The sequence below is a fragment of the Saccopteryx bilineata genome, chromosome 1 (assembly GCF_036850765.1).
Source record: "Saccopteryx bilineata isolate mSacBil1 chromosome 1, mSacBil1_pri_phased_curated, whole genome shotgun sequence".
NCBI classification, from domain to species: Eukaryota; Metazoa; Chordata; class Mammalia; order Chiroptera; family Emballonuridae; genus Saccopteryx; species Saccopteryx bilineata.
Window position 1 is genome coordinate 8906567 of NC_089490.1, and position 14921 is coordinate 8921487.

A 14921-nucleotide genomic window follows, 5' to 3' on the forward strand; every position below is an offset into this window, starting at 1 on the left:
CACATGTTGTTCAGTTTCTCACATTAATACCTCCCCAATTGTCTTCTTTTTTTAATTTTAATTTTCTTTATTCATTTTAGAGAGGAGGGGGGAGGAGAGGCGGGGGGAGGAGCAGAAAGCATCAACTCCCATATGTGCCTTGACCAGGCAAGCCCAGGGTTTCGAAACGGCGATCTCAGCATTTCCAGGTCGACACTTTATCCACTGCGCCACCACAGGTCAGGCCCCAATTGTCCTCTTGTTGAAATAAAAAAGATAGAGCCTTTCTATCAAATAAATTTTATCAACAGCATGTCTACAAGTGTAGATAGTTTTAAATATTTTGGTTGTAAGTTTTCTCCAAGGACAGCTCAGATCATTTGATTCAGAACCTCCCTCATTATTATTTCTTTCCCTTCATCTGATTTATTTAGTTTCATTTGGGCCTGACTTAAAACAGACACTTAATACAATAATGTTGAGAGTTTTAGTTGGATAAAAACATTGTGAATAGACGCACATAAGAACCTAACCCAGCATTTACTTATACAAGCAGAGACCAAGAATAACTTTACCATGGCCTGTGGTGGCCCCGTGGACAGAGCATGGACCTGGAACACTGAGGTGGCCAGTTCGACCCTGGACTTGCCCGGACACGGCTCCCAGGGCAGCAGCTACAGCTACAGTGAAGCAGCTATGAGTCCACACTCTTCACTCCTGCCTTCTATTCTTTTTCTCTATAATATTAAAAAATAAAATATTTTCACAAAAGGATTAGTTCATAATTTTAACAACAAAAACAACATTTTTAAAATTTTATGTTATTTTACTAAATTCACTTTATTTTTCATAATTTCATGTACTATATAGAACACCTGTGGCCAAAAGTGAGCTCTGATCTCGAGTGCAGGTGTATGTTGGGGTGGTTGTCTGTGATCTGTTGTGTTTGTGGTTCATCTGAAGTGTGATTGGTTAATTTCAAATTAAACTTTATCAGTAAATTTGAATTCTCTTTGTGGTTCTTTTTCATGAAATTAACATTGATCTTTTCTTTTCTTTCTTTTTCAGAACAAATTCAGAAAAATCAAGGTAATATTGCACTATATCGAGACGGGTACCTCTACTGTCCGCTTCCCATTACAAGTTAAGTCTCTATCTCATGTGTGAAATATTCTTTATCTGAAAAAGGTGACAGTGCAGTGACAGGGGAATGCTTAGTGTTGCACATTACAAAATGTCTGACCTAACAGCGTCATCATTTTACTTCCTGACTTAGTGTCTGGGGCACAGGGGACAAGGGAGGACACAGCACTGCCTCTGATGTGACAGGTCCTCTTGGAGCCTGATGGTTCTGACCTTCACAGATCTGAGTCAGTGTGAGCTCCACTGTGATCTAGGAAAGGGGACGCATTGCTGTGTTCTTATTTACCTGATATTGTGTCTTCACTTGGAGGGGTTTATTTCTTTCTTTTCCTTTTCAGCCGAGAGTGAACCCGAAAGAGGTAAGTGCCCTTAGCCACGTCCCTGGTCATTCTCTGGTCTGTTCCTTAGTCCCTTGTCTTCTCTCTCAGTGACCACCTGCCTTTTGTCTCAGTGTCTTGGCTTTTTAACTCTAATTGGTCTTTTTCATTTTCTTTTCAATTTCTCTCATGATGACCCACCATTTCTCCTCTCACAATCAATGAACAAGGCATTTCAGTCAAATGAATTTTATCACTTAGATATCTAGATTAAGAAACATTTAAAGTTTTTGAGTGCAAGTTTTCTCCAAGAACAGCTCGGGTCACTTGACTCAGAATCTCCCTCACTGTCATTTCTTTCCCTTCATCTGATTCACTCAGCTTCATTCAGACATGAGTTAAAACAGACATTCAGGTTCAATATGGCTGAAAATTACTAAGTGGACCAAAATATTATGAATAGATTCACATAAAAACGAACCCTGTATTTACCTATGCAAGCTGTCTTTCAGTGACTTGTACAGTGAAGGTACTGCAATTAAAATAGAATACATTTATATAAAGAAGCATCAAAAGACTATTTTAAATATGACAAATATATCATAGTGCTTCATATAGAGTGAAAATATAAAATATGATTTTATTTAAAAATATCAAATATTTTTAAAATTCTACAGGATTTTAAAAATATGTTTTACTTCTCGTATTTAAAGCATGGTTTTATGTATTTTTATATTTATTGTGGTGACCTTGGTTAATAAATGTATGCAGGTCTCAGGTGCACGATTCTCTCACACCCCATGTGTACGTCGCGGTGTGTTGCCCACCCCGTCATGGATCTCTGTCACCCTTCTGTTTATTTTGAAACTCTATGTCCCTACATGTAACAGTATTTGTAACTTGCAGTGATAATTTCAGTGGGATGGATTTTCAAGGTTTTTTCTTTATTTATGGAATAGATGAGACTTGTCCATGTTGCAGAAACAACCATTAGCACATTAAACACTTTGGCTAGCACTCTACATTGCGTAGAAAACCTGTCTCATATGTGAGCTGAGATATTTGTTTCTCAAAAAAGGTAAAGGATCAGTAAGGTCCACTGAGAAAAACAGAATCTCCGTCAGAGAATCCCTGTCCTTTCTCTGTCCTGAATTCAGCACGTGTAGGAATGAAGATATTCTTCATTCAGGAATGAGTGAAACAGAAACTCAAACACAGTATGACAAAAAATCAACCCATGGACAAGCCATGGAGGATGTAGCCCCCAGACCCCTGACCCTGTGCACTGGGAGGAGCTGTGTGTCAGTGCTCCTTCCACAGTGTGGTGGCCACTCTGCACGATTTCGCTGCTATAGCAGTGAACTCTCTGATGTTTTTAAAGCATCCAATGACCATACTAAAGCTCACAAACTTAATAACAGGAACATAAATATTTCAAGTGACCAACAATGTTTTCAACCTAGTCTGTGTTGGCCCCGTGGACAGAGCATGGACCTGGAACACTGAGGTCGCCTGTTGGTCCCTGGACTTGCCCGGACAGGGCACACAGGGCAGCAGCTACAGCTAAAGTAGAGTAGCTATGAGTCCAAACACCTTGATCCAACCTCTCATTTCTTTTCTCAACAATATTAATTAATAAAATCTTCTGAAAAAATACAATTATTTTATAAATTAAAGAGCAAATTCAATATTTTTTAAAATGTTGTATTATTTTACTACATTAACTTTTTTCCAGTGTTTCACTTACTGTACAACATTTGTGGACAATAGTGAGCTCTGATTTGCTATGTACACATGTGTTTTGGAGGGACATGAGTGATTCAGCATATGTTTGTGTGTTCATCTGAAACTATCCTCATTTCAAATTGGATTTATTAGTAAACTTGAATTCCTTTTGTAATTGTTTCCTGTGAAATTGATGTTGACATTTTCTTTTCTTCTTTTTCAGGAGAATTTGGGACAGAATTTGGTAAAATTACTGATATTCTTGTACTCTTCATCCACTTAAAAACATTTGGTTAATATCTTTCTTTGATGTTTCTGGATTTTTTATTCAAGCATCTCCTGTTGGCCTGTCCTCACCCTAGATGTCTGATGTCCCCACCCCTGATCTCAGACAGCACTTCTCCTATTCTGGGCTTTGCTGATTCCTGTTTCACCCCGTACATCCTTCCCCACACCTTCTTCTGTCACTTTACACAGTCATTGCCTTGTGAACTTTGGTGACATCAGTCTTGCAGGAATTCCCACACTTTCATTAAGAATTTGGTCACATGAACAGTTTCAATCTGAAAGATACATGGATTTAGTATTTATATATTTATGTATATGTGTGTGTGTATATATATACCCAGACATATACACACACAGATACACTCACATTGATATATATGTATCTGTGTGTGTGTGTGTTAGGAAAATATTTAAACCTAGGACCTCTGTCAAATATCACAAATTTGAGTGTGCATTACTATGCCACTGATATTTCTTCAAACCCTTAAGAAAAAAGCCTTCGAACTATCAGCATTCAGTGTCTCTGTCCATTTTCCTTTCACAGCCTGAGTCAAGATAAATACCTTGAATCAATCACTGGTCAGATGTGAGAGAGTGTGGTGTCCCTCTTCCACTGTCCTTGATCAAATGACCCAGGTGTTCCAAGCTCTCTAAATATTTTACATAATTATTTCTGGCCCTTAAAAATATGCAACCATGTCTGTCTTTTTTCCTTTGACATTGAGTTGACACTGTTATCAATTGACAAACTGCATTTAAAAATAAACAATTTGCAGAAGGATGAATTATCTTAAAGTAAGTGGAAAAGCGATTCATTTCTGAACTATACTTTTTATGTGAAGGGTACAAGAAAAATAATTGATTACGATGTTTCAAAAATAATGATAATTTAATCATTCACAGCTTAAAATTGTCTTTTTCTAACAATTACAACTCTATATTGTTTCCTTGGTATTGGTCTTTAGGAATCTATTGTCTGTGTAAAGGCAGGTGTCATATGACGAGTGCAACAAAGCCCATTTTCTCATGATGGGGCCTCTCCTGTTCACTTCCTCATTGCTGCTTAAGTCCTTGTCTCCTCTGTGAATACGTTTCTTCTTTAATCTGAAAAATGTGATAGTCCCCTGACATGAGAACGCTTAGTATTGCACACCCCAGCGTTTCTAGCATAGCACCGTGATCCCTTATGTCCTGACTTAGTTTCCTGTGCACAGGGACAGGGGAGGGAGAACAGCATCACCCTGACTGATGAGGTGTCCTTTGGATCCTCAGGGTTCCTGCTTTCACAGACATGGGTCCCCGTGTGCTCCACAGTGAACTAGGAAAGGGCTCATTTCTGTTCTCCTTCTTACCAGATAGTGTGCTTTCGCTTGGAATGATTTCTTTCTTTCTTCCTTTTGTCTTTTACATGAGAGTGACCAGGAGAAAGTTCAGTACCAATAACCAACTCTTCCAATCATTCTCTCATCTGTTCTTTATACTGTTGTTTTCCGTCTCAATGATCATCTACCTTTTCACTCAGTATTTTGGCCTCCCAACTCTGATTCTCTATTTCCATATGTTTCTCAGTTTCCTCCACTATTACCTCTCCAACTGAAATAACGAAGACAGAGCCTTTCTTTTTTTTTTTTTTTTTTTTTTATAATTTTATTTTTTTAATGGGGTGACATCAATAAGTCAGGATACATATATTCAAAGCAGACAGAGCCTTTCTGTCTAATGAATTTTATCACTAAGATATCTGCAAGCATAGGTACTTTTAAAGTTTTTGAGTGTAAGTTTTCTCCAAGGTCAGCTCAGGTCATTTGACTCAGAACTTCCCTCACTGTCATTTCTTTCCCTTCATCTGATTCACTCAGCTTCATTTAGACATGAGTTAAAACAGACACTCAGATACAATAAAGTTGAGAATTAATAGATGTACAAAAACATTGTGAATAGACACCCATAAGAACCTAATCCTGTAATAACCTACACAAGTCTATTCAAGCAGTCTTTCAATAACATTGCTACAGTGATAGAAACAAATTTGTACAATGAAGGTACTGCAATAAAAATGGAATACATATATATATTACATATATATATGTGCAAATGTCATTTTAAATATGAAAAATATTTCACAGTGGTCCATATAGAGAGAAAAGAAATCAAGAATAATTTTAAATATCAAATGAATATTATAAAAATTCTACAGAATGGATTAATTATGCTTCATTTCTCCTATTTAATGGATTGTTTTAGTATTTATTGAATTTATTGGGGTGACATTGAGTAATCAATCTATGCAGATTGCAATGCAGCATTCTCTCACACCCCATCTGTACATGGCAGAGTGTTCACCACCCAGTCACGTATCCTCCTGTCATGCTTTTATTTACTTTAAATATTTATGTCCCACTATGTCATGTGGCATTTTATAATTGTAGTGATGATTTCAGTGAAATGGATCTTCAGGATATATTCCCTATTTATGCAATGGGTGTGAGCTGACCACTTTGCAGAAACAACCATTAGCAGATGTAATGCTTTCTCAGTCACTTCTTTACAGTGTGCAGAAAACCTGTCTCGTCCATGTGAGCTGAGATATTTGTTTCTCAGTTAAGAGAAAGGCTCAGTAACTTCCTGTGAAAAACAAAATCTCGGTCAGAGAATCCTACTCCTCTCTCTCTCTCTTCAATTCTACACCCATAAGTGTCAAGATATTCTTCACTCAGAAATGAGTTATAACAGAAACTCAGACAAAGTGTGATTAAAAATCAGTCCGTGAACAAAAACATGGAAGACGCAGCACCCAGACCCCTGACCCTGTGTCACTGGGAGGAGCTGTGTCTCACTGCTCCTTCCACAGTGTGGTGGCCACTCTGCACGATGTCGCTGCCGCAGCAGTGAGAATCACTGATGTGTTTAACGTATCCAATGGCCATTACCAAATCTGACAAACTGAATAACAGGAACATAAATATTTCAAGTAGACCAAGAATATTTTTAGCCTTATCTCTGGTGGCCCCATGGGTAGAGCGTAGACCTTGAACACTGAGTTTGTCAGTTCAACCCTCGACTTGCCCAGAAAAGGCAAATGGGGCAAACAACACACAAACTGAAGGCACTATGGGTCCACATGTTATGTTTCTATCTCCCATTCCTTTCCTCAGTTATATTAATATTGTATATAAAAAATATTTACAAAAATCAATTACTTTACAAATAAAACAGCAATACAAATATTTTTAAATTTTTATACTATTTTACTAAATTAACACCCTTTTCCTCCTTTTAATTTATTGTAAAATACCGGTGGTCAATAGTGAGCTCTGACCTACTGTGTTTTGGGGAGGCATGTGTGATTTGAAGTGTGTGTGTGTGTGTGTGTATGTGTGCGTGTGTGTGTGTGTGTGTGTGTTTGTTCATTTGAAATTAACCTAATTATATATTTGAAAATATCAGGAAATTTAAAATCTCTTTGTGACTGTTTCTCATGAAATTGAAATTGACATTTTCTTTTTCTTTTCTTTTTCAGAGAAGTTTAACAGAAAATCAGGTAAAATTACTGATATTTTTTTTTACTTTTCATCCACTTGAAACCATCTGGTATATTTCACCCTTTGATATTTCCTCCCTTTTTATCTGGTGCCTTCCATTGCTCTGTTCTCCTCCTTGATTTCTCCTGTCCCTTCACATGGTTCAGGGACTTTACTTCCTTCACGTGGGACTCTGTTGACTTCTTTTTCCTGTCCTTCATTTTTTCTTGTATCTCTTTGTCATTTACACAGCTATTTTCCCTGTAAACTTTGGCTGCAAGAGTCAAGCAGAGAATTGTCACAGTTTCATTCAGAATATTGTTAGATGAAAGCCTTCAAGCTGACAGATTCACAGTGTTTAGTATATATAGATATAGACATGTAGATATTAGTGTATATATAAGCATATATATACATACATATATATGTCTGTTTATGTGTGTGTTTTTTTAAATGCCAAATTTAAGGTTTCTGTACAATATTCTAAATTTGAGTGCCCATTCCTATGCAATGGATATTTCTCCAAAGTCTTTAGAGAACAGCCTGCGAAATGAGAATTCAGTGCCTCTGCCCATTGTATCCTCAAAGCCAGTGTCATGACAAATACCATGTATCATTCACTGGTCAGACGTGACAGACTGGGGCTTCCCTCTTCCACTGTCCTTGATCATATGACCAGTATTCAAAGGTTTCTAAATGTTTTACCCATTTTTTCCAGCTTTTAGAAATATCCAAAATTGCTAGTTTCTTATTCTTTAGCCTTATTGTAAATACAGTTAACAAATGTCAAAGAGAATTAACAATAAGCAGTTTTCTGAAGGATGTAATATCTTAAGGTGATGACAAAAAGGAATAAAGCTCTGATCTCTACGTAATATGTGAAGGACACAAGTAATAAATATTGACCATGATATATCTCAGAAAAAAAAGAACCTTAATCATTCAAATGTTAATAGTATCTTTTTCTAATGACAATTTATGTTATATTTTTCTTTCCTTAGAAATGTTTTTTAGGAATGTATCCCTCTTTGTACAGAGCAGGTGTCATATGACGAGTACAATATAAACAGTTTGGGACAGATAGTGCCTCTACTCTACAAGTCCCCAGCACTGATGAAGTAACTGTCTCACATGAAAATGCATTTGGTTTTATCCTGAAAATGGTGATAGTCTAGTGACAGGGGAACACTTAGTATGGCACATGCCAGAATTTCTGACCACACTCATCATTTTATTTCCTGACTTAGTTTCTTGTGCACAAGGAACAGGGGAGGGAAAACAACATTGACTCTGATGGTTGAGGTGTCCTTTGGATCCTCATGGTTCCTACTTTCACAGAGATGGGTCAGGTGTGCTCCAGAGTGAACTATGGAAGGGCCCCCTTTCTGTTCTCCTTCCTATCCAACATTGTGCTTTCATATGGAATGATTTGTTTATTTCTTCCTTTGTTTTTCAGCCGAGCAAAATGTACAAGAAAAAAGTAAGTACCAATGATCTACTGCCCTGTCCTTCCCTCACCAGTTTCTTATCCCTTGTCTTCTCTCTCAGGGACAAGCTACCTTTGTCTTGGTGTCTTGATTCTTCCACTCTGATAACCACTTCATTTACTTCTCAATTTCTCCAATTGTTACCACTGTATTTGCCTTGTTGAAATTAAGGTGACAGAGGCTTTTTGGTCAAATGAATATTATCACCAACATATTTGCAAGTTTTGGTACTTTTAATGTTTTTGAGTGTAAGTTTCCTCAAGGACAGCTCAGGTCATTTGATTCTAAACCTCCCTTCTTCTTTCTCTTCATCTTATTTACTCAGCTACATTCAGACATGACTTAAAACAGAAACTGAGATACAATAATGTTGTGAATTAATCGATGACCACAAATGTTGTGAATAGATGCACATACAAACCAACTCCTGAGATCCTAAAGATGGCAGCTGATTAGGCAGATGCACAGACTCCCTGCTTTCACCACCAAACTAGAATACAAATCAATTTAGAAACAATTAGTGTGAAAAACCAACTCTTGACTACAAGAACAGCTCTCAAAAACCAAGGAGCAAATAAGAAGAAACAACAAACTTGGTAGGGAGGGCCTGAATCTCCCCTTCTTAGAGAAATGGAGTGAGGGGTGAGGTTGAGAGTGCATAGCAGCTCTCACTCCAGAGAAAAGAGCAGAAAATACTGCTCACAGCCACTTGCCTGGCAACCAGGGAGCGAGGTGTGTTGAAAGGGCCAGTTTGTCTTCCAAGAGGTAAGGGGAGAGTGAGGGGAGACACTGAGGGCCAGAGGAATGCAGAGGACAAACTGAGAAGCTGACTCATTCAGTGCTGGAGGTGGCCATAGCTGAGGGAAGGGCTGACCCTTCCACAAAACAAAAGACTAAAGTGCTTCCAGGGCACAGATCTCCAGACATCTCTTCAGTTCCAATCAGTGAAGCAAGACACAGCTGAAAACAAGAAGTGGGGAGGAGGGGCAGTAACTGGTCTCCATGGAGATCAGAGATACACCTCTCCCTACTGAAGCTGAGAAAATATCCTACCCCCAGAGAGATTAACTGGTAGAAGAGGACTTCAGAGTCTCAGTTATACCCACCGCATTCCTGGCTACAGTTTCAAATAAGCCCCTGCTGAGACCAGTAAACAAGGCTATCACCTGTTAAGAAAATAAACAAATCAAGACTTCAAAGTGGCCCAAATCCAAAAGTGGATTATAAATAATAGCTGATGACAACCCACGAAAACCTAGAAATAACACAATTGAAAACTGGAGGCAAACAACACCAAGCCTAGACTCAACCAGCTCTACAAATGAAAGACCCAAACAGATAGAAAAAATGAGGAGACAGAGAAGTGCAATCCAAATAAAACCACAAGATAAAACTTCAGAACTGAGTGATATGGAAATAACCACACTTCAGGATGCGGAGTTCAAAATAATGATTGTAAGGATGCTTAGGGATTTTAGAACAACAATTGATGGTTATTATGAACACCTAAATAAAAAAATAGCAAGTATAAAAAATGATACTGAAATATTATAAAAGAATCAGTCAGAGATGACATATACAATATCAGAAATGAAGACCACAATGGAAAGAATTACAAACAGGAGGGATAGAGATCAAGATTGAATCAGCGAGTTGGAAAACAACTTGAAGGAAGGCAAGAAAGCATAGAAGAAAAAATACAGGAGACTCAAAAAGTCTGAAGAAAATTTAGAGAGTTCTGTGACAACATAAAGAAAAATAACATCACATCATAGAGTTTCCTGAACAAGAAGAGAAAGAACAAGGGATAGAGACTTTTTTCAATCATACCATAGCTGAAAACTTCCCTAAATTAATGCAGGAGAAACTCGCACAATTTCAAAAAGCAAAGAGAACTCCAATAAAGAGAAACCCAAAGAAACCTACACAAAGACACATCATAATTACAAAACCAAACCTAAGTGATAAAGAGAAAATATTAAAAGCTGCAAGAGAAAAAAAAGCTATGACTTACAAAGGAGCCCCCATAATGATGACATCTGACTTCTCAACAGAAACACTTGAGGCCAGAAGATAATGGCAAGAAATATTCAAAGTAATGCAGAACAAAAGCCTACAACCAAGACTACTTTATCCAACAAGGCTATCATTTAAAATTGAAAAAGAAATAAAAGCTTCCTAGACAAAAAACAAAACAAAACAAAACAAAAACTCAAGGAATTCATTACAACCAAACCAATGCTGCAGGAAATGTTAAGAGGCCTGTTGTAAACAGATCAAAGTGGGAAAAGAATATAGTAAAAGAGGAATACAGCTTTAAAAAATAAAATGGCAATAAAAAAGTATATTTCAATAATAACTTTAAATGTAAATGGAATAAATGATCAAATCAAAAGACATAGAGTAGCTGCATGGATAAGAAAACAGGACCCATACTGATGCTGTCTACAAGAGACACATCTTAAAACAAAAGATGCACATAGATTGATGGTAAAAGGATGGAAAAACATTTCGTGCAAATGGAAATGAAAAAAAAGCTGGGGTAGCAATATTTTTATCAGACAAAATGGACTTTAAAACAAAGGCTATAGTAAGAGATAAAGAATGCCAGTACATAATGATAAATGGAGTAATCCAACAGGAAGATATAACTATTATAAATATCTATGCACCTAATATAGAAGCTCCTAAATATATAAAGCAGACTTTGATAGTTATAAAAAGCGAGATCAACAGCAATACTAAAATAGTAGGGGATTTTAATACCCCACTAACATCACTAGATAAATCCTCAAGAAAGAAAATAACAAAGAAACAGCAGACTTAAAGGACACACTAGATCAACTCGATTTAACAGATGTTTTCAGAACCTTTCACCCTAAAGCAGCAGAATATAAATTCTTTTCAAGTGCTCATGGTACATTCTCTAGGATAGACCACATGTTAAGGCATAAAAGTGGCTTAAACAAATTTAAGAAGATTGAAATCATATCAAGCACTTTCTCTGATTACAATGGCATGAAACTAGAAATGAACCACAACAAAAAGCTCAAAAATTCTCAAACACATGGAAACTAAATAGCAGGTTTTTAAATAACAAATGCATTAAGAATGAGAGCAAAGAAGAAATAAAAAAATTCCTAGAAAAGAATGACAATGAGCATAGAGCAACTCAATTTTTTTAAATTAATTTTACTAGGGTGACATCAATACATCAGAGTACATATGTTCAAAGAAAACATGTCCAGGTGATCTTGTCAATCAATTATGTTGCATACCCATCACCCAAAGTCAGATTGTCTTCTGTCACTTTCTATCCAGTTTTCTTTGTGCCCCTCCCCCTCCCTTTTTCCCTCTCTGTCTTCCCCCACCCCCGTAACCACCACACTCTTATCAATTTCTCTTAGTCTCGCTTTTATATCCCACCTACGTATGGGATAATGCAGTTCTTGGTTTTTTCTGATTTACTTATTTCACTTCGTATAATGTTATTAAGATCCTACCATTTTGCTTGTAATGATCCTATGTCATTATTTCTTATGGCTGAGTAGTATTCCATAGTGTATATGTGCCACATCTTCTTTATCCAGTCTTCTATTGAAGGGCTTTTTGGTTGTTTTTATGTCTTGGCCACTGTGAACAATGCTGCAATGAACATAGGGCTGCATGTGTCTTTATGTATCGATGTTTCTGAGTTTTTGGGGTATATACCCAGTAGAGGGATTGCTGGGTCATAAGGTAGTTCTATTTTCAGTTTTATGAGGAATCACCATACCTTCTTCCATAATGGTTGTACTACTTAACTTCCCACCAACAGTGAATGAGGGTTCCTTTTTCTCCACAGCCTCTCCAACACTTGTCATTCCTTTTCTTGTTGATAATAGCTAATCTAACAGGTGTGAGGTGGTATCTCATTGCAGTTTTTATTTGCATTTCTCTAATAACTAAAGAAGATGAGCATCTTTTCATATATCTGTTGGCCATTTGTATTTCTTCCTGGGAGAAGTGTCTGTTCATGTCATCTTCCCATTTTTTTTATTGGATTGTTTGTTTTTTTGTTGTTGAGTTTTATGAGTTCTTTGTATATTTTGGATATTAGGCCCTTTGAAAATATCATTTCCCATTTAGTTGGCTGTCTGTTTATTTTGTTGTCAGTTTCTCTTGCTGAGCAAAACTTCTTAGTTTGATGTAGTCCCATTCATTTATTTTTGCCTATATTACCCAAAGCAATCTATAAATTCAATGCAACACCAATTAAAATACCAATGACATACTTTAAAGATATAGATCACATAACACAAAAATTTATATGGAGCCAAAAAAGAACATGAATAGCCTCAGCAATTTTAAAAAAGAAGAATGAAGTGGAAGGTATCACTCTTCCTAATATCAAGTTATAGTACAAGGCCATTGTACTCAAAACAGCCTGGTACTGCATAAGAACAGGCATACAGATCAATGGAACAGAACAGAGAACCCATAAATAAACCCACAGCTCTATGGACAACTGATATTTGACAAAGGAGGTAAGGGCATAGAATGGAGTAAAGACAGCCTGTTTAATAAATGGTGTTGGGAAAATTGGTCAGCTACCTGCAAAAAAATGAAAGTAGACCACCAACTTACACCATTCACAAAAATAAACTCAAAATGCATAAAAGACTTAAATGTAAGCCGTGAAACCATAAGCATCTTAGAAGAAAACATAGGCAGCAAGCTCTCCGACATCTCTGTCAGCAATATATTTGCTGATTTATCTTCACAGGAAAGTTAAATAAAAGACAGGATAAACAAATGGGACTATATCAAAATAAAAAGCTTTTGCACAGCTAAAGACAATGAGAACAGAAAAAGACAAACTACACAATGGGAGAACATATTTGACAATACATCTGATAAGTGGTTAATAACCAAAATTTATAAACAACTTGTAAATCTTGACAGCAAAAAGACAAACAATTCAATCAAAAAATAAGCAAAAGAAATGAATAAACATTTTTCCAAAGAGGACATACCGATGGCCAATAGGCATATGAAAAAAGGCTCACCATCACTAATCATTAGAGAAATGTAAGGTTAAACCACAGTGATATATCAATCACCTCACACCAGTCAGAACGGCGCTCATCAATCAAATAACACAGAATAAGTGCTGGCAAGGATATGGAGAAAAGGGAACCCTCCTGCACTGCTGGTGGGAATGCAGACTGGTGCAGCCTCTGTAGAAAACAGTATGGAGATTCCTCAAAAACTTGTAAATCGAACTGCCTTCTGACCCAGCTATCCCACTTTTAGGAATATACCCCAAGAACACCATAGCACTGTTCAAAAAGAAGAAATGCACCCCCACGTTTATGGCAGCATTGTTCACAATAGCGAATATCTGGAAACAGCCCAAGTGTCCGTCAGAGGACGAGTGGATCAAAAAGCTTTGGTATGGCCTTGGCCGGTTGGCTCAGCGGTAGCGCGTCGGCCTAGCGTGCGGAGGACCCGGGTTCGATTTCCGGCCAGGGCACACAGGAGAAGCGCCCATTTGCTTCTCCACCCCTCCGCCGCGCTTTCTCTCTCTGTCTCTCTCTTCCCCTCCCACAGCCAAGGCTCCATTGGAGCAAAGATGGCCCGGGCGCTGGGGATCGCTCTGTGGCCTCTGCCCCAGGCGCTAGAGTGGCTCTAGTCGCAACATGGCGACACCCAGGATGGGCAGAGCATCGCCCCCTGGTGGGCAGAGCGTCGCCCCTGGTGGGCGTGACGGGTGGATCCCGGTCGGGCGCATGCGGGAGTCTGTCTGACTGTCTCTCCCTGTTTCCAGCTTCAGAAAAATGAAAAAAAAAAAAAAAGCTTTGGTACATATATACTATGGAATACTACTCAGCCATAAGAAATAATGACATAGGATCATTTACAATAACATGGATGGACCTTGATAACATTATACGGAGTGAAATAAGTAAATCAGAAAAAACTAAGAACTATATGAATCAATACATAGATGGGACATAAAAATGAGACTCAGACACATGGACAAGAATGTGATGGTAATGGGGCAGTGTTTGGGGGTGTGGAGGAGGCGAGGAGAGAAAGGAGAGAGAAGGGGTGGGGGTAGGGGAGGGGCACAAAGAAAACCAGATAGAAGGGGATGGAAGACAATTTGACTTTGGGTGAGGGGTATACAGCATAATCAAATGTTAAAATAATCTGGAGATGTTTTCTCTCAACATATGTACCCTGATTTATCAATGATACTGCATTAAATTTAATAATAATAAAAAAAGCAAACAAACAAAAAACATATCCAGTGACAAGGAAAGCAACTGATTTGAAAAATATGTAAATAAAATTTTGATTTTACTATAAAAAACAAACAAAGATACTATCCTTCATAGATGAAAGTAAAATAAAGACATTCCCCCCCAAAAAAAAGAATGACTTCTGTGTTTATCTAGAAGAGCAGTTTCTCAGTA

The 14921-nt window shown here is 37.5% G+C and overlaps 1 protein-coding gene across 20 annotated transcripts in view; it reads left to right on the forward strand.

The window, feature by feature from the left end:
• LOC136322824 (E3 ubiquitin-protein ligase TRIM39-like) overlaps positions 1-14921 on the forward strand; it is a 243055-nt gene that overhangs the window by 78479 nt on the left and 149655 nt on the right. For 14 of the 20 annotated variants that reach the window (XM_066254733.1, XM_066254828.1, XM_066254982.1 and 11 more), the window contains 5 exons: positions 1048-1068; positions 1461-1481; positions 3388-3408; positions 6973-6993; positions 8430-8453. In XM_066254733.1, coding sequence (XP_066110830.1) covers positions 1048-1068; positions 1461-1481; positions 3388-3408; positions 6973-6993; positions 8430-8453 — 108 coding nt within the window. The remainder of the gene's footprint in view (positions 1-1047; positions 1069-1460; positions 1482-3387; positions 3409-6972; positions 6994-8429; positions 8454-14921) is intronic. The other 6 variants (XM_066255722.1, XM_066255903.1, XM_066255812.1 and 3 more) reach the window with 3 other exon arrangements.